The sequence below is a fragment of the Eptesicus fuscus genome, chromosome 7 (assembly GCF_027574615.1).
Source record: "Eptesicus fuscus isolate TK198812 chromosome 7, DD_ASM_mEF_20220401, whole genome shotgun sequence".
Classification (NCBI taxonomy): Eukaryota; Metazoa; Chordata; class Mammalia; order Chiroptera; family Vespertilionidae; genus Eptesicus; species Eptesicus fuscus.
Genome location: NC_072479.1, coordinates 4122191 through 4143015, shown reverse-complemented (window position 1 = coordinate 4143015; position 20825 = coordinate 4122191). Strand labels below are relative to the sequence as shown.

The 20825-nt window shown below is 47.3% G+C and overlaps 1 protein-coding gene across 2 annotated transcripts in view; it reads right to left on the bottom strand.

Moving 5' to 3' along the window:
* The window catches only part of XPO4 (exportin 4), a 143365-nt gene extending 124738 nt beyond the window's left edge, over positions 1 to 18627 (bottom strand). For both annotated transcript variants that reach the window (XM_054718686.1, XM_054718687.1), the window contains exon 1: positions 18551 to 18627. In XM_054718686.1, coding sequence (XP_054574661.1) covers positions 18551 to 18619 — 69 coding nt within the window. In that variant the 5' untranslated portion in view covers positions 18620 to 18627. The remainder of the gene's footprint in view (positions 1 to 18550) is intronic.
* Positions 18628 to 20825: the final 2198 nt, after the last annotated feature.

Sequence of the window (20825 nt, the reverse complement as noted above, 5' to 3'; positions counted from 1 at the left end):
CCTAGCCAGTTTAGCTCAATAGATAAGAGTTGGCCTGCGGACAAAAGGGTCCTGGGTTCCATTCCGGTCAAGGGCATGTACCTTGGTTGCAGGCTCCTCCTAGCCAGTTGGGCTCAGTGGATAGAGCGCTGGCCTTCGGATTGAAGGGACCAGGATTCAATTCCGGTCAGGGACACATTCCAGGTTATGGTCTCGATCCCCAGAGGGGGGTGTGCAGGAGGCAGCCAATCAATTCTCTCTCATCATTGATGTTTCTATCTCTCCCTCACCCTTCCTCTCTGAAATCAGTAAAAATACACACACACACACACACACACACACACACACACACACACACACACACAGAGGCCCAGTGCATGAAAATTCATGCACTGGAGCGGGGTGGGGGGGTTTCTCAGCCCAGCCTGCCCCCTCTCACAGTCCAGGAGCCCTCAGGGGCGGGAGGCGACCTGGCGATCAGGGGAAGGCAATGCCCCCATCACACCTCTGATGCTACCACTGCCGGCAGTGCAAGCCTCGGCCGGCCCTGGTTACCTGAGCCTTGGGTGGCCCTGGGCAGCTGGGCAGCTGCCATCTGAGACTTGCCTGCGCCTCGGGCCAGCCCTGGGCGGCTGGGGGGCTGAGGGCAGGTCCGGCCACACCGTGCGCCTGCCGCCCCTCCAGCTGGGCTGAAAGGACTGGGTGCTGCCATCTTTGTAATGGCGTGATGGTCAATTTGCATATTCCCTCTTTATTAGATAGGGATAAGGATTAACAAGGGGAGAAAAAAGAATTTCTGGACTTTAGCCCACCACTTTACCTGGTTTGAATAACCTGCTGAGAGCTAAAACTAGTACCCATTGCCCTGTGCCTTCTGGGTGATCCATTGGGGCAAAGTGTGCCATCATCTGAATAGTGTGCTCTGAGTGGAAAGTGGGTGATGCTCATGTCACTGACTAGAACTTCGAGGATGCGGTGGGGGTTAACTACTATTTCTTTAGGCCATGATCTCTTTCCCCTCTTTTAAAAATTAAATAAATGGATCAAAATTAATAATTCCATCCCTGCCTTCAAAATAAAAAAATTTTAGCAGTTTAGCAAAAACAATAAAAACCCAAACTTTTTTAACCATCAAAAAAAAAGTATTATCAGATAATTCAACCTCAAGTTTTCTAAAATCACCATTAAATTTTTTAAAATAGAGAATAAGTCTGGAATTTAAAGAACTCCTATCTGAATAAATTAATCAGCTTCTTAAAAAAACAACAACTTCTGAAGTCTGCAAGGTTTTTAAATTCTACTTTGTTCTAACAATCTCTCCTCTCAAGATAATACCCTTTGAACCAGACCTACCGAAGCATACAGTCCCATTATATGGTTTGATTGTTTTTTGACCCATCTGAAGAGGAGAAGAGACTGCTTACAAAACCTACCAATCAAAACATGACAATTCTCAATTTGGGAGGAGAGGGAGGAGGCAGATGGCAGGAAAATAAACTTTTGTTATTATAACCAGTATAAAGTAGGGCAATCATAATTTCAACTATATTTAAATAATCTGGAAGACGAATATTTCGCAACCAAGTCCATTAGATCAATATTCATTGTAAACTATACCAATTATGCAATATTAGTCATTCTAATTTCAGTTAAAATAGTAGAAAGAAAAAAAAAAAGATGTACATCGAAGAAAAATAAATTAACTTCGATGCTCTGGCCTAATAAAATTAAAGCCAATTCCCACTACTTTTCTTAAGGATACAGCACCCTCTATAGCTCTGTAGGTAAAAGTGCAAACATTTCCAATAAAGCATAGTGTCAAACTCTTTAATACTTTAAAAGCTTTATTAAGAATACACTGTGAACAGCTAACTGCTAAATATATATTTTTCCTTCCATTTGCAAATTCTTCATTCCCACTATCTTCCCCAATTCAACATGTTGAGTTTGTGGTGTGTGTATTTTTTTAATACATTTTATTGATTTTTTACAGAGAGGAAGGGAGAGGGATAGAGTTTGAAACATCAATGAGAGAGAAACATCGATCAGCTGCCTCGTGCACACTCCCTACTGGGTATGTGCTCGCAACTAAGGTACATGCTCTTGACAGGAATCAAACCTGGAACCCTTGAGTCCAAAGGCTGACGCTCTATCCACTGAGCCAAATCGGTTAGAGCAAGTTTGTTTTCACAAGCTAATTGCATCATAAATGTCTGCTGGTTATACCCTGAGTACTCAGCACATTACTAGGCACCAACTACTGCATTACACTTCTGGAAATACAAATCAACTATAGATTACTCAAAAAATTTCTGAGTTATACTTTCTTTTTTTCTCATCATCCTTGAAAAGCAGCACTACACAGGCATAATTTTACAAGTTAATATGCTAGTTAAGTTTACAAATATATATATATATATATTTTCTAAAGCCAATTGTCTTTGGACACCCTGATATTCACACACTTTATAAAGTACAGATCTGAATATAATTTTAATATAACAAAGAATGAGATTCCACTTAAAATGTTTCTATTATTCATTTCAGGGGGGAAAGGGGTGGCGGAGTGGGAAAGGGAGGGGGATACAGACATTGATGTGAGAGGGTAGCATTGATCAGATGCCTCCTGCATGCCCCCTACTGGGGATCAAGCCGGAGTCCCAGTCATGTGCCCTGACTGGGAATTAAAACAAAATCTTCTCAGTGCATGGGGTGACACTCAACTAACTGAGCCACAATGACCAGGGCTGATATTCCACTTATAAAACATCAGACTTCATACACAATCCTATCTAATAAAGAGGGAATATGCATATTGACTGTCACGCCATCACATAACTGGCAGCGCCCAGTCTCCTCAGCCTCTCCAGTGTTCCCCAGTCCTTTCAGCCCCACCAGGAGCCAGAAACACACAATGGAGTAAAGATAGTCTCTTCAATAAATGGTGCTTGGAAAACCACATGCAAATGAATAAAACTGAATTACAGTTTGTCCCCATGTACAATAATTAACTCAAAGTGGATCAAAGACCTAACTATAAGCCCTGAAACAGTAAGTTAGTTACATAGAAGAAAATATAGGTACAAAACTTATAGACCTTAGTCGTAGAGAACATTTTAAGAACTTGGCCCCAAATGCAAGGGAAGTAAAGGCAAAAATAATGGGACTATAGCAAAAAAGCTTCTGCATAGCAAAAGAAATTGGCAACAAAACAAAGAGGCAGCCATCCAGATGGGAGATGATATTCACACACAGTAGCTCCAACAAAGGTTCAATTTCCAAAATATATAAAGAACTCATAAAGCTCAACACCAAAAAAACAAAACCACCCAAAAAGTGGGCAGAGGCCCGGCTGGCATTGCTCAGTGGTTGAGCATAGACCTACGAACCAGGAGGTCATGGTTTGATTTCCAGTCAGGAAACATGCCCTGGTTGCAGGATCGATCCCCACAACGTGCAGGATGTAACAGATCAATGATTCTCTCTCCATTGATGTTTCTCTCTCTCCCTCCCTCTCTCTCCTTCTCTAATATGTGTGTGTGTGTGTGTGTGTGTGTGTGTGTATATTTTTTTTTTTAAGTAGACAAAGGACCTGAAAATACACCTCTCCCCAAGAAGACAAACAGCCAATAGGTATATGAAAAGATGTTCAATCTCAATGGCAATTATAGGGAAATGCAAATCAAAACTACAATGAGATACCACCCCACACCTTTTAGAGTGGGCATTATTAACAAGAGAAGCAATAACAAGTGTTGGAGATGTTGTGGAAAAAGGGGAACCCTCATTCACTGTTGGTGGGAATATAGACTGGTACAACCACTATGGAAAGCATTCTAGTGTTTTCTCAAAAAATTAAGAATAGAGCTACCATATGACCCATCAATCCCTCTCCAGGGTACACACCGAAAACCTCAAAGTCATGTATTTGCAAAGATATATGCACCCCTATGTTCACTGCAGCATTATTCACAGTGTCCAAGACATGGGAACAACCAAAGTGTCCTGCAATAGAGGACTGGATAAAGATGTGGTACATATACACAACGGAATGCTAGCCATATGAAAGGATGAAATAGCACCATTTGCAACATGGATGGACCTTGAGAACATTATGCTAAATGAAATAAGTCAGAAAAAGCGTTGGGCACATGGTGCAATATACAGGTCTTGTAACATAGAAACCCACGTGAAACTTCTATGTTCACGTTGACAAATGTCAGCACAATAAATTTAATTTAATAAATACAAAGAAACTATTTTTAAAAAAATCAATGTTTCTTCATTTAAAAGATAAATGAATTTTTAAAAAGCCATGGTGAGATCATTACAAAAAAATTACTTTATTACCAAATATTCTGTGACAAGAACCTGAACAAACTTGTCTTGCTAAAAGGATATGTGACAGCACTGGTTAATGATGTGGCTCAGTTGGAGGAAGCGTCATCCCTGCATCAAAGGGTCGAGGTTTAATTCCTGGTCAGGGCACATATCCAGGTTGTAGGTTCAATCCCTGATTGGGGTGTATGGAAAGCAACTGATCACTATTTCCCTCCCACTCCCTTCCTCTCGAAAATCAATTTTTAAAATCCTACCTAATAAAAAGGTAATATGCAAATTGACCATACCATCGACACACCAACAAGCCATGCCCACCAGTCAATCAGAGCAAGTATGCAAATTAACCCAACCAAGATGGCTACAGCCATAGAGAGCAAGGTTTCCCAGGTAACAGAGCAAGCCAAGCTTTCCGCGAGCCGTTGCAGGCCTAAGCCTCCACTCAAGGCTACAAAGTTTCAATTATAGAAGGTAAACAAATTCAAACAGAAATGGCGGCAGAACGGAGCTTGAGAGAGCAGGCCAGGGTTGCTGGCGGCAACAGGGGAAGCAAAGCTTTCCACACACCCTGTCCGGGCCCAGCCTCTGCTTAAGGCTACAAAGTTTCAATTATAACCCCAACAGAAATGGCTGCCGGCCACGGAGGGAGCCCCAGGCTACAAAGTTTCAATTGTAGAAGGAAAATAAATTCCAGATAACAGGGCCTCCGCTTGGGTCGCCAGGGGGCGTGGCTGGCCTGCAAACCACCACAGGCCCCTCGCTCAGGCCGCCCCACGTCCCAAGGGAACCCCCACCCTGATCTGGGACACCCTTCAGGGCAAACCAGCTGGCCCCCACTCGTGCACCAGGCCTCTATCATCATATATAATAAAAGAGTAATATGCAGATTGACCATCACTCCAATACACAATATGTCTGTCCCATGTGGTCAAAGATCCTGCCCCCACGTGGACACAAGATGGCCACTACAAGATGGCCAGCAGGAGAGGGCAGTTGGGAGGTACCCGACCTGCAAGGGAGGGCAGTTGAGAGGGACCAGGCCTGCAAGGGAGGGCAGTTGAGAGGGACCAGGCCTGCAAGGGAAGGCAGTTGGAGGTGATCAACCCTGCAGGAGAAGGCAGTTAGGGGTGACCAGGCCAGCAGAGGAGGTAAGTTGGGGGCAAACAGGCTGGCAGGGGAGCAGTTAAGCATCAACCAGGCTGGCAGTGGAGTGGTTAGGGGGTGATCAGGCTGGCAGGCAGGCAAGCAGTTGGGAGCCAGCAGTCCTGGATTGTGAGAGGGATGTCCGACTGCCCTCCAGGGGTCCCAGATTGGGGAGGGTACAGGCTGGGCTGAGGGACAACCCCCCTCCGTGCACGAATTTCGTGCACCGGGCTTCTAGTAATAAAATAAAAATAAAAGGATGTTACAATATTGTGTACTTTTATGATATCTGTGTAAATATTTTTCTTGATATTGTTCATAAATGGATAAATGTTAAAGGTAGGTGTATATATGATGATGAAAAAAACATTGTTTTGATCATTCTATTTGGCACTTATAAATCTACAAATGAAAATAACTTATAATTATAAAGTATACTGGAGGCCCGTTGCACGAAGATTCATGCAATAGACCTTCCTTCACCTGGCTGCCTGCACCAGTTTTCTGCCAGCACCGGGGACCCAGGCCTTGGCTCTGGCCACAGCCTTCTGCCTTCTTTCAGGGTCGGGGCTTGGACCCAAGCGGTGGCGCCATCCGCGATCTGGGCGCCTCCACCGCCCGGGTCCGTCAGTGACCATCGATTGGAGCGGCGGGAGGTCCTGCACCACCCGCCGGCCCGGGTCCATCAGCGGCTCAGCGATGAGGGGTGGGCAGTGTGTGGGGGCCGCCATCTTTGCTGGGTTAATTTGCATAGTGCCCTGATTGGCTGTGGGCATAGAGAAGGTACAGTCAATTAGCATATTACTCTTTTATTAGGTAGGCTAGTACCATCACTATATAGTACCATCAATGTTTTCTTTTCAACAGTATTGTGTTTTAATGATTCTAAAGCAAGAAAAGAAATCAGAATAATAAAAATCAGTATTCATTTTAACAGTGGGACTGCAACAAGCAGAAGTAATGATGGGACCTATGAGGATTATGTGACATCTGGGACCAGTTTACAAAACAGAAGAAGAATGCAAACAGACACACAACCGCACTCTGTGCTGCCCACTATGATAGCCATTCCCTCTGTGCGGCCATTTAAATTAAGTAAAATTTAAAATTTACCTCCTCCACTGCTGATCCTCACAGCCAACTGGCTTGGAGATCAACTCCTGCCAGTGATACCAACAATCCCAACCACTCTGAACTCCAGTTTCTGGGGACACGCGGGGGACCCAGACGCCTACGGGAGGGACTCTCGGCCGGTCGAAGAGTGACAGTGACTTTTCTGTCGTGAGCACCAAAGCCCTACTGTGTCTTCAGCACAGCAATTCTTCCGTTATATAGACAGCAGGCCCTCACAGCCAATTGGACTGGAGGTCAATTCCTCCCAGTGTACCAACAGCAATCAGGGCTTTTAACTTCACCAAGACTTTCCACTCAGCCCACAAAGGGGAGTACCAAGAGCGACCACCTAGGGTGATTGGGGAAACTGAGCTACCGGGCCCTATAGGTCACCGACCACACAAAGCCACTCCATCAACACAGGGAGGCAGCCAAAATGTGGAGACATCGGAGTATGTCACAAGTAGAAGAGATAGATGAAAGCAAACTAATGGACGACACAGTGTTCAGAACCATATTTATAAGGTTACTCAAGAAACTTCTAAAAACCGCTGAGGAACTTGAAGAGACCTTCAAGGACCTAAATGAGAATACCAAAAAAATGGAAAAGGACCAGTCAGAAATTATGCATACACTGTCTGAAATAAAGAATATACAGAGTAGACCACCGCACCCGAAGAGTCAAACCAAAGAGCTGGAATATGAGGAAGAAAAAAACACCCAACCAGAGAGGCGGAAAGAAAGAAGAATCCAAAAGTGTGAGGATAGCATAAGGAGCCTCCAGGATGGCTTTAAGCGTACCAATATCCGAATTTTTGGGGTGCCAGAAGAGAGAGAGCAAAATACTGAAAACCTATTTGAAGAAATAATGACAGAAAACTTCCCCCACCTGGTGAAAGAAATAGACTTACAAGTTCAGGAAGCGCACAGAACTCCAAACAAGAGGAATCCAAAGAGGACCACACCAAGACACATCATAATTAAAATGCCAAGGGCAAAAGACAAAGAGAGAATCTTACAAGCAGCAAGAGAAAAACAGTTAACTACCTACAAGGGAGCACCCATATGACTGTCAGCTGATTTCTCAACAGAAACTATGCAGGCCAGACGGGAATGGCAAGAAATATTCAAAGTGATGAATAGCAAGAACCTACAACCAAGACTATTCTACCCAGCAAAGTTATCATTCAGAATTGAAGGGCAGATAAAGAGCTTCACAGATAAGAAAAAGCTAAAGGAGTTCATCACCACCAAACCAGCATTATATGAAATGCTGAAAGGTATTCTTTAAGAAGAGGAAAAAGAAGAAAAAAGTAAAGATAAAAATTATGAACAACAAACATCTATCAACAAGTGATTCTAAAAATCAAGTGAATTAAAAATCTGAGGAACAGAATAAACTGGTAAACATAATAAAATTAGAGGCATAGAATGGGAGTGGATTGATAATTCTCAGGGGGAAAGGGGTGTCTGTGTGGGGAGTACGGGAAGAGACTGGACAAAAATCATACACCTATGGATAAGGACAACGGGGGGGAGGGAACCGGGTGATGGGGAGATATGGGGGGAAAAAAGGAGAAACAATTGTAATAATCCGAACAATAAAGATTTATTAAATAAATAAATAAATAAATAAATAAATAAATAAATAAAATTTACCTCCTCCACTGCAGTTGCCACATTTCAAGTATTCAGCAGCCACACATGGCTACTGGCTACCATGCTGAAGAATGTAGAACATTTGCATAGAACATTTTAATCAACACAGAAAATCCTATCAACACTGCTTTAGACAAAATTTAATTAACTCAACTAATACTTATTGAGTGCTTATAATAATGCTCCCTTAACTTACGCGCTTTGACACAAAGTCATTTGATACAGTAAAGTACAAAATAATTGTTAACACTTACAGAGCGTTTACTATGTGGCAGGCACTATACTAAATACTTTTCTTATAATGTAAGTGAAACAACTTAATCTTTACATTAACTCCCTGAGATAGATATCATTATTTTCCTATTTTAGAGACGAAAAAACACACAGAGGTTAAATGGCTTGCCAAATGTCACACAGCTAGTCCCAGGTGGAGCCAAGAAGAATCCAGATAGTCAGGCTCCAGATCCTCAATGTTATACTGCCTTTCAATTTCTAAATTTTAATAATTCCCATGTGTACTTACAACACAGCAACAGGGTGATTGTTCTCCTGTCGTCTGATTAGGTCACTACCATACAACTGGTGTTTCTAATTCATTCTCTAATCCCTGCCACAAAACTACAAAATAAAGATAGAGCCACTTTCTAATTAATTTTGTTCAAAGGATAGCGTCACATAATCTTACCTTATAATAGACAAATATGCAAATTGACCGCACCTTCGCTACGCCCAAGCCACACCCACCAACCAAGCCATGCCCACCAACCACGCCCACCAGGAAACCGTTGCAGGGACGTTGGGGTGTGGCGGAGCCCAAGGCCGGGAAAGCCTCGGGGGGAGGCTTTCCCAGCCTTGGGCACCAGCAGGGAGCCTGCACGGATCGCAGGAAACCACTGGGGGTCAGCTCCTACGATCCGTAGCAGGGATGTTGGGTGCGGCTGAGCCCAAGGCCAGGAAAGCCTCGGGCGGAGGCTTTCTCGGCCTTGGGCACCAGTGGGGAGCCTGCACGGATCGCAGGAAACCACTGGGGGTCAGCTCCTGCGATCCTTAGCAGGGATGTTGGGTGCGGCTGAGCCCAAGGCCACAGCCCGGGGCCAAGCCCCGACTCTGAAAGAAGGCAGAAGGCGGTGGCCACAGCCAAGGCCTGGGTCCCCAGTGCCAGCAGAAAACTGGTGCAGGCAGCCAGGTGAATGAAGGTCTATTGCACGAATCTTCGTGCAAACGGGCTACTAGTCCTATATAATAAAAAGCTAATATGCAAATGGTCATCACACCCTCACGCCATAAAGGCTCAGACACTCAACACTGGGGAGAGAGTAATGAGGACCAGCCAGGCACAAATGAGCTCCCGAGAGAGGAATGGGGACCAGCCAAGCACAAATGAGCTCACGAGAGAGGAATGGGGACCAGCCAGGTAGCAGCCTGGGAGAGGGAGAAGCCGCCAGCCCCGCGGTCCTGGGCGCCAGCGGCTGGGGCTGAGGCCCGGGAGAGGGAGAAGCCGACCACCCTGCGATCCCAGGCGCCAGCGGCTGCGCCTACGGCCCAGGTGCCAGCAGCTACAAGCCACCTGCACCGCAGTCCCAGGCACCAGCAGCTACAAACTGCCTACACTGCGGTCCCGGGCGCCAGCAGCTGCGCCTGCACCTGCAGCCCAGGAGGGACAAGCCTCCTGCCCCGTGGTCCCAGGCGCCAGCACCTGTGGCTGCGGCCCAGGTGAAGCCACCCGCCCACGGTCCCCTGTGGCTGCGCCCAGCCTGGGCAAAGCCAGACTGAGACCTGGGTGCCTGCGACTGGCAGGAGGAGGGAATCCTGGGTCCCAGGTGCGGGGCAAGGCAGAGGCGGTTAGGGGCGTTAAGGCCAGCAGGGGAGCGGTTAGGGGTGATCAGGCAGGCAGGCAGAGGTGGTTAGGGGCCATCAGGCAGGCAGGCAGAGGTGGTTAGGGGCCATCAGGCAGGCAGGCAGGCGAGCGGTTAGGAGCCAGCGGTCCCGGATTGCGAAAGGCAGTTGGACATCCACCAAGGGGTCCCAGTTTGGAGAGGGTGCAGGCTGGGCAGAAGGAACTCCCCTACCCCCATGCATGAATTTCGTGCACTGGGCCTCTAGTTTTATATTAAAAGGTGGATATATTATGTATTACTATAAAGTTCCTATTATTTTTTAAGATAACAGTTGAAAAATTCTGAGGTTACACAGCTGTTTTGGGGTATTGCCCAGCTTCCCCCAGATACATATATTCACTCTCCTTCACCATAAGTCACTTTGGCATTAAAAAATGTTTTGAGCCCTGACCAGTTTGGCTCAGTGGCTAGAGCGTCGGCCTGCGGACTGAAGGGTCCCAGGTTCGATTCCGGTCAAGGGCATGTACCTGGGTTGCGGGCACATCCCCAGTAGGAGGTGTGCAGGAGGCAGCTGATCGATGTTTCTCTCTCATTGATGTTTCTAACTTTCTAGCCCTCTCCCTTCCTCTCTGTAAAAAATCAATAAAATACATTTTTTTAAAAAAATGTTTTGAGCCCAGCCAGTGTGGCTCATGGTTGAGTGTTGACCCAGGAAACTAGAGGTCACTGGTTCAATTCCCGGTGAGGGTTGTGGGCCCTATCCCCAGTTGAGGGTGTGCAGGTGGCAGCCAATCATGTTGATATTTCTCTCTCATCAATGTTTCTATCTCTCTCCTTCTCCCTTCCTCTCTTCAATAAAAAAAAAAATCTATTTTTTTAAATGTTTTGAGCCCAGCCATGTACTTTTTATTGATTTCTGTTCATACACATCAGTCCACAAACCACTATCAAATGCCCCCTAGGTGTCAGGCAATGTGCCAGATGCTTTGGACACAACAGCGCTTCAATGATAAGCAAAACCAAACAGAATCCCTGTCTGAATGAAGCTTATAATTCAAAAGGAGTCAATCACAGAGCCACAAACACAGCATAAATTTGAGGTGTAATAAATGTAACTAAGCAAATGGTAGAAAAATAAAAAGAATTTAAGCTAGTTCAGCATGCTCAGGGTTTTTGACAAAGTGGACCACTGCACTAAGATCCAAGTAATTAAATGTTAACTAGGCAAAAGAGGGAGACGGGTGTCCCAAGCCAATGGAGTAAGTACATGTGTGTAAGGTTCTAGAAACGGGAAATCAACTGTGATGGACTGCAGTCAAGGCCAACTCACGAGTGTGACCTGTGCAGTCGCATAGGGCCCAGCACTTACAAGGGCCCATGCTAGATCTCATACTGTTGCCATCCAGAAATTTTTAATGATTTTTAGCCTTGAACTTGTGATTTGTAAGTGAAGCCCAATTGGACAATGGAGCCTATGTGGGAGCTGTGAAGACAGGCTGGTGACCAAATATACTACATACGAAGGCCTGCAGGCAATCTGGGTGGCACAGGCCACGAGGGCGACTGGGATCGGGGCTGGGCCCACACTGGGAGCATCTGACCTGAGAGCCAGTCCCTGAGGCTCCTGCACAAGTGTTAATCCTCCAACCTGAGCACTGCAACAAGAACTCAGACAGTAAACTTTGACAGTAAATTACAAAACAAAAAGTATACATGGACACTGCTATGGAGCATCAGGGACTTAATCAAATTCTTCAAAGAGTTTAGAATCACTGGTTTTCAAAACTGCTACAGCAAACCAAGTACCTACAAGCTTAGAAATAAAATTAAATTTAAAGATTGTTGTCTTCCATAGAAAAGAATGCTATCTTTACTAATAAAAGGGTAATATGCTAATTAGACTGGACATCATCCGGATGTACATTCGGACAAAGCCACAGGGGCTAAGAGGACAAAGGGCTGGCTGCGCAGTAGAGGCACTGCCGCCTCCGCGAGAGCGGGAGAGGAGGCGGTGCCACTGCTGCCGCCACCACCACCCCTTTCGCAGAGGCGGCGCGGGAGAGGGAACTGCGTGGTCTGGGTCCCAGTGCTACCTTTTCTAAAGAGGCAGCAGCACGGACCCAATCCCAGTGCCACGACTCCACAGAAGCTGGACAGGGTGCGACCTGCTGTTCCTCAACCTCCCACAGCCCCTCCCCAAGCCGGCCTGGCTCCAGATCGCCCCCCAGTGGGCAGGGGGCGGGGCCAGCGCTAAGAAGCGAGGGCCAAGGGCCAGCAGCCATGGGATGCAGGGGACACTGCTTTCCCATGATCTGCCCGGTCGCCTCCCGCAGAAGGAGGCCAGACTGTGGCTTACACCCGCTCCCCAAGGGAAGCATGCCTAAGCCATCAGTAGGACATCCCATGAGGACTCCAGGACTGTGAGAGGGGGGAGGCGGGGCTGATAGAATTTTTATGCATCGGGCCTCAAATCTATATAGAGAGAGGCCAGATTATTATGATCTCTGAATGAATAATCTGGCCACTCAGTGTGTGTGTGTGTGTGTGTGTGTGTGTGTGTGTGTGTGTATTAGAGACCTGGTGCATGAATTTGTGCATGGGTGGGGTCCGGCCAGCCTGGCCAGGTGGAGGGGACATGGGCGGTTGGCCGGCCTGCCTGCTGGTCGATCTCCTCGTCAAAGGGACAATTTGCATATTAGCATTTTATTATATAGGACTAGAGGCCCGGTGCACGAAATTCATGCACGGGGGGAGGGGTGTATCTCAGCCCAACCTGCACTCTCTCCAATCTGGGACCCCTTGTGGGATGTCCGACTGCCTGTTTAGGCCCGATCCATAGGACATCCCTTTCACAATCTAGGACTGCTGGTTTAGGCCCGATCCAGTCAGACATCCCTTTCACAATCTAGGACTGCTGGTTCCCAACTACTCACCTGCCTGCTTTCCTGATTGCTCCTAACCGCTCTGCCTGCCAGCCTGATCACCCCCTAACCACTCCCCTACCAGCCCAATCGAGACCTAACTGACCTCCCCTGACACCCCGGTCACCCCCAAATGCCCTCCCTTGCATATTCCCTCTTTATTAGATAGGGTTTTTTCTTTAGCATATTGGACAGTCCCAACCGGTTTGGCTCAGTGTATGGAGCATTGGCCTGCAGAATCAAGGGTCCCAGGTTCGATTCTGGTCAAGGGCATGTACCTTGGTTGGGGGCACATACCCAGTGGGGAGTGTGCAGGAGGCAGCTGATCGATGTTTCTCTCTCACAGATGTTTCTAGCTCTCTATCCCTTTCCCTTGGAGCTGGAAAGTACTATGCTAAGCGACATAAGCCAGTCAGAGAAAGACAAGTATCACGTGATCTCACTTATATGTGGAATCTAATGAACAAAAATAAACTGATGAACAACATAGAAGCAAATAATAGACTATGGAATCTCAGAGGGAAGGCAGGGGAGTGTGGAAAGTGATCAACCAAAGAACTTGCATGCTTATATGCATAACACATGGATACAGACAATAGGGTGGTGACAGCCAGGGGAGGGGGTAGGAGGTGGGATAAAAGGGGTCAATGAGGAAAAAGGGGGACATATGTAATACTTTCAACAATAAAGATTTTTAGAAAATAAATTTTAAAAAATAAATTTTCGGGCTCTATTTAAATGTTCCATTTGCACAATTTTCACAATAAATAATTTCACTTGCATACTCTTATTAATTTACAAAGTCTTTCCTTGTTCTAGTTGGTTCACCTTCAAATTTATTTTCTAACTAGAGGCCCAGTGCACAAAATTCGTGCTCGGGAGGGTGTCCCCTCAGCCCAGCCTGCACCCTCTCCAATCTGGAACCCCTCGGGGGAGGCAGTTGGACATCCCTCTTGCAATCCAGTGCCACTAGTTCCTAACCACTCACCTGCCTGCCAGCCTGCTCACCCCCAACTCCACCCCCACTGGCCTTCTTGCCCCCAACTGCCCACCCCTGCCGGCCTGCTTGCTCCCAATTGCTCCCCCTGCCAGCCTGCTCACCCCCAACTGCCCCCCTGCCGGCCTGCTCGCCCCCAACTGTCCACCCCTGCCGGCCTGATTGCCACCAACTGCCCCCCACTGCCAGCCTGCTCGCCCCCAACTGGCCCCTCCTGCCAGCCTGCTCGCCCCCAACTTCCCCCCCTGCCGACCTGATCACCCCTAACTGCCCACCCCTCCTAACCTGATTGCCCCTAACTGCCTCTGCCTCGGCCCCACCACCATGGCTTTGTCCTGAAGGACGTCCAGAAGGTCTCCCAGTCTCATTAGCATAGATTATTAGTATAGACAAGTAACCTCACTGCCTTGAATCAGAAGATTAAGTAGTATGTATAAGCATCTACAGAAAATATTCCGTTGCTACATTTGGGGGAGGGGGGGAATTACTCATGTTGAGACCTATAAAATTCATTAAGTATCATAAATATCCTAAAGGCTAATACACCACTTTATTTGGCTGCTTATCCAATAACCTAAATAGGAATGAATATAAATGCTGACAGTCAACCAACTGCAATATCCAAAAATATATTTTGAAATTTCTCATCAAATGATAGCATGTAATATTTATGGTGTTATAATATGTGGACTCTGAGAAGGAACATGGTTCTGAAATGGGAGTCTGGTGCTCTTGGTTCTGGATCAGTCTTATCACTAGTATGTTCCGTGACCTACCTTCGGCAAGTCACTTCTACCTCTTTGAATCTCAGTTTCCCCATCTGTAGAATGGAAGGGAGAATGCTTAGACTAGCATATTTTGGGGTCTCTATTTCCTGAGAGAAGGTGATAAAAAGCTACAGAACCTATTACCAAAAATGTATGTTTGCTCCCAAAAATTTTCTTAACAGTTTTTTTTTATATCCATCATGGACTTCCTAAGACTTGAATGAAAAGATGTACTGGGATTGATCTACACATTAAAACTTCTGATTTTTATGAAATATACCAAAAGAAAAAACTAAGCAAAAATACTGTGAAAGACATCACTACTTACTTTGAATCCCAAAACATATTAAGAGCTATAATATATAACAAATTCCTATAAATAAGGTTTCTTCAGATAGATACATATCTGACCCACAGGTGGATAAATGAAAAAAAATCACCCATTCTCCTTTTTTATATTCTAATGCTTAGTAAGTAAAGGGCATTTAACAATCTTAGCTACCCCCAAATGAATTAATTTTCCTGCTTTCTAGTCCCACTACCCTATAGGTTAAGAATCACAGACTGGTAACAGACAGACATGAACTGGAGTCCCTGCTCTACCACTTTCCTTGCAAATTTAAGTCCATTACTTAGCATCTACATGTTTGAATCCCTTAGTCTATAATATGAAAATAGAAATAACTCATAAAATTACAGAGGTAAAACATGCAAAGTGCTTGGCATAGTCCCTCACACACAATAAACACTTAATAAATATGAGCTATTATTAACTAGAGGCCCGGTGCACAAAATTCATGCACGGGGAGGGGGGGGGCTCTGCCTGGCCTGCACCCTCTCCAATCCAGGATCCCTCAGGGAATGTCTGACTGCCTCTAGCAATCCAGGACCGCTGGCTCCCAACCACTCACCTGCCTGCCTGCCTGCCCTATAGCCCCTAACCACCTCTTCCTGCCTGCCTGAACCCCCCTAACTGCTCCCCTACCGGCCTGATCGCCCCTAACTGCCTCTGCCTTGCGCCTCATCTGGGACCCAGTATTCCCTCCTCCGGCTGGTCGCAGGCACCCAGGGTCCAGGCTTCCCTCCCTCTGGCCGGCCATAGGCACCCAGGGGACTGTGGGCAGGCGGCTTTGCCCAGGCCACAGCCACTGGCGTCTGGGACCGCGGGGCGGGCAGCTTGTCCCTCTCCCAGACCACAGCCCCAGACGCTGGCGCCCGAGACAGCGGGGTGAGCAACTTGTCCCTCTCCCGGGCCACAGCCTGGCTGGTCCCCATTCTTCTCTCGAGAGCTCATTTGTGCCTGGCTGGTCCCCATTCCTCTCTCCCCAGTGTTGAGTGTCTGAGAAGTTACTGAGTGGTGGTGTGAGGACATGACGACCATTTGCATATTAGCTCTTTATTATATAGGATAAATTGAAATGCTGCTATCATAACTGAGAAATAATGCAATAACTGCTACTCTTACATATTTTTGGTACACATTTTTAAATAGTAAGTAGAAATTTCTACAACAGAATTTCCTATTTTCAGTAACATTTTTTCCCATACTCTTCCCTGGAAAGAGTAAAAGTATGTAAACAGCTATCTATTAGACATATGTATGAAGTGGTGAGGTAGAGTAGAAAGAAATCCAGCTTTAGAGCCAGGCAGGGCTCAGTTGTAGACCAAATTCAATGGCTCAATAATTATGTAATCCAGGCCATGTAAACTCTCTCAATCTTGTAAAACTATTGCAAGAAGTACTAAGTATGTAAAGCATCAAGCACAGTATCTGGTATGTAGTATATACTCAATAAACATCATTTATGACTATTCTTCTAAGCTACCCCTCATAAGTGATAAAACCAGCTTTGCCAGGGAAGAGGAAAAGCATAGGCAAGCACAAATCCTAATACACAGGCCAATGGTGGACACTCATTTTCTCTTATCCATGAAAGAAAGCAGTGGTTTTGAGCTCCTAGAAAACTAACCAGTATTTCAGGAAGTTCTCTATGTATGGCATCTTAAGAACCTTTTAGTAAGGAGACTAGAGCCCCACTGGTGTTGCTCAATGGTTGAGCATCGACCTATGAACCAGGTCATGGTTTCATTCCCAGTCAGGGCACATGCCCAGGTTTCAGGCTCCATCCCTAGTAGGGAGCATGCAGGAGGCAGCTGATCACGGATTCTCTCTCACTGGTGTTTCTAACACACTCTCTCTCTCCTCTGAAATAAATTTTTTCTATTTTTTAAAATATATTTTTATTGACTTCAGAGAGGAAGGGGGAGGGGGAGAGGGGGAGAGAGGGGAAGGGGGAGAGGGGCAGAGGGGGAGGGGGAGGGGGGGCAGGGGAGAAGGGGAGAGAGAAGGGGGAGGGGGGAGGGGGGAGGGAAGAAGGGGGAAGGGGGAGAGGGGGAGAAACATCAATGATGTTCAATTTTTTTATTTATTTTTCTTTTAAAGAGGAGACTAAGTAGCTTTTTCTAGGCTTAATAGCAAGAATCTGAAAATATCTACTCAGTTTTGTGACAAAATGATTTATTTAATTTTGCTCAGATTGAAGCAGTAAATCCTTCCTTTTTATTAAACTTCTCAATTTCATGACCTATCTGGTGTTGTATGGAAAAACAAATCTTGGTAAATGAAACTACAAGCTGTGTTAGAATTAGTTCAAATGTTTTTAAATGTGCTGTTTGAACACATAACTCAAACACAGAACCAAGAGGAAAAGAAGAAAAAATAGTCCAGCCCTGGCCGGGTATCTCAGTTGATTAGAGCATTGTCCAGACACCCAGATATGCCAAGGTGCATAAATGGGTGGAACAACAAATTATGTTTCTCTTCTCTCTCTCTAAAATCAATAAAATAAAATAGAAGTCCAGAAGGATAACAAACCTGACTGCATTCAATTCTTAGAAAAGCCGAATCAATTAAAGGAATCAAATGAGCCTCTAAATTCCAAAAATAAAAATCTACAAACACGGAAGTCATTTAAAAAACAAACTGAGCCATGGCCAGGTAGCTCCGTTAGAGCGTGGAATACAGCACGGTTTCCCTTTGGGTCCCGGTAACATGACAGACAAGAATCAACCAATCAATACGTGGAACAAATCTAGGTTTCCTTTCTCTCTCCCTCCCTCCCTCTAAAATCAATGAAAAGCTTTTAAAAGTAAAACATAAATAAAAAACAAAACTGAAGCCAGCAAATACAGTTTACGGAGTAAAGGAATACAGCTAATCCTGACTTCTCCCTGTGAGAAACCCTTTTTTATCCTTATTCTTCCCACATTCCCCGAGTGAAACTAATCTGTCTGACGTAGAGTCAGAACGAAGTGGACACGCGACCCACGGAGCGAACCGGGAGAACGTCTGGCCCCAGTGACCTTGGTCCCAGAGCCCCCCCTCCCGCCCTCGGCCGCCCTCCCACGTGCCGGCGCTGCGGTGGCCCGAGGCGCCCGCAGGCCGAGGGGTGCCTCGGGGAGCACGAGGCAGCGGGGCGCAGGGTGCCCACAGCGCGGGGCCGGGCCGGGCTCTCTTCCTCCCTCCGGCCCCCGCATCCCAGCGGCGCTCAAGGCCCCGCGCCCGGCTCCCCGCCTGTGCTGCGCCCGTTTGGGGGCACCCCGCGGCTCGGGAAGCCCAGCCCAGCAGCTGCACACCACCGGGATCGACCGCCCCGGGTCCAGCAGCGGAGACTCCCGGGCGGCGCCGCCACGCCGCCTCCCTCGCGGGCGCCCGGGCGGCCGGGCGGGCGCGTCGGGGCCGAGGGGCGGGGGTGGCGCGGTAGCGCGGAGGCTGGGGCGGGGCGGCGCGCTCACCATGAGAACTTTGGCCGCGTTCTCCAGCTGGGCGATCACTTCTGGGGGCCCAAGTGCCGCCGCCATCATGGTCTCTCTTCAATGACGCGCCATCCGGTGCATTCTGGGAGCGGCGACGCGGCCGGCCAATTGGCGAACGAGCCGCCCCCCGCGCTCCCCAGGCGGCGCCAGGCGATGACGCAGGCGGGGAGGCGGAGCGAGGACTGGTAGGGGCGGAGAAGGGGCGGTGGGAGGGGCGGGGTCCGGGCCCGGAATGGGGTTGGGGAGCACGGACCAGCACTAGCGCCCGCCGTGGGACGGGCCGCCCGGCGCGCTGCTGGTCTCGGGTTCTCCGGCGCCCGTCCGTGCGCACCGGGCCGCGGCGCCTTGTCGCTGACCCCGAGTCCCGGGCATCGCGCGGACCTCCGCCGTCTCTGCGCGGGGGAACCTTCTGTGAGCGGGATCTCGAGATGCGTCCCCGGGCCCTGGAACGCCCGCCTGGCGTCCCGGCCTTCGTCCCTCGACCACAAGAGCGCCCCGAGGCCGGCCCTGCGGAAGGCGGCGCCCGGGTGCACTCACGCCGCAGGCGCAGCCGCACCGCAGGCTGCAGACACCCGCAGAAAAGCCGTTTCTTCTCTTAGCCAAGGCTCTCCGTCCACGGGAGACCCAGGGACCCAGGCTGGCTGGCTGCTTCTCGAACCAAGTGAGAACTCGCAGCATCCGGGCCGCCAGCTGTGTCGCGTTCACGGGTTTCATCGTGTTAATTCTGGGTCCTTTGGGAAGGCCATTGAGTCACCGGTAACACCCCTCACCCCGGTCACTCTGCTTTCCGATGTCCGGGCACGTGGTCCTGAGAGAGCGGACTCCGCATTCACACCAGTTGGTTTGAGGGTGTATTTCGTTTATGGCCCGTATTCCTGTTCCTGTTCCTGTCACTTTGGTTACCGCTTTGTTGCTGCTCTGCTTCCTGGGTCTACACAGTGAGGAAAGAATGAAGATAGGAAACAGAAACTGGGGTCACTTTAACCAAGCTGCTACCCATTATTAACATCAGGAAGGTTGAAGCAGGAGGAAAGGCTACATTCTTGTTCTAACTAGCCTGGGAACTCAAAACTTTTTGAACTTTTCAGTCTTGGGTCAATGCCTTAATATGCATCCGGACATACACCAAACCTCCAGGTAGCCCTCTGATTACCTCCCTGAAGGACTCACATATCCAGACTATGGGACCTGACCAGACCTGGTGTCCATTATCCAGGACACCTGACTAACTGATTGATAACTGTCCTGGACCAATCCTAGGGTTAAGAATGCAGGAATGGTAATTCTCAAGAGTGCACTTTTTTCTATAAGAAAACTTTTCTTTCTTTTTTGGAATACTTCTGGGGTTTTGCCAATCTGTGTTCCACGTTTGCAAACTCTTAAGATCCTTGAAAAAAATCCTTATCATTTATTTCTAGCCAAAGCCTCCAGATTCTTTTTGAGTTCTCTTGACAACAGAAAGTTAAAGTCATTTCAGGGTATTTAAGTTTCCTCTGTTGAAATCTTCCTCTAGTTCTTCCTAGTTATAAGTAAGTCACACTTTTGAGGTTTTGTGGGATATATATATATTTGTTTGTTTTCAGAGAGAAAGGGAGAATCATTGAAGGACCCTCCTGCAGGCCCCCCACTGTGGACCGAGGCCAAAACCAGGCATGTGCCCTGACCAGGAATAATGCCATGACCTCCTGGTTCATAGCTCGATAGTCAACCACTGAGCTACACTGGCTGGGCAAGGGTGTGTTTTTTTATGTCACTGCAGGAGAATTGCATTATTAGCTCCAATGAAAAATGGGGTTTTTCATTTGGCATTTCCACAACTTAAAGTTGAGAAAGTGATTTAATTTTTATAGTACAAACCCTGGCCAGTTTGGCTCAATGGATAGAGCATCACCTTGCAGACTGAAGGTCCTGGGTTTGATTTCGGTCATGGGCACATACCTCAGTTGCAGGTTCCTGGGCCAGGTCAGGGTGCATGCAGGAGGCAACCAATCGACATTTCTCTATCTCCCTCTCCCTTTCACTCTCTCTGAAAATCAATGGGAAAATATCCTTAAGTGAGGATTTAAAAATAAATAATTTTTTATTGCTTGAGAAACAAAATAACTTTCATTTTACTACAAAAGGGCAAAGTGAGCCAAAATGCAGTTAATGGCCTTTTATATTTTAAGAATTGTGTGAAACGAAGTAAAGATAATGACACAATAGCCTAGCCAGTGTGGCTCAGTGGATTGATTGCCACCCTATACAGCAAGAG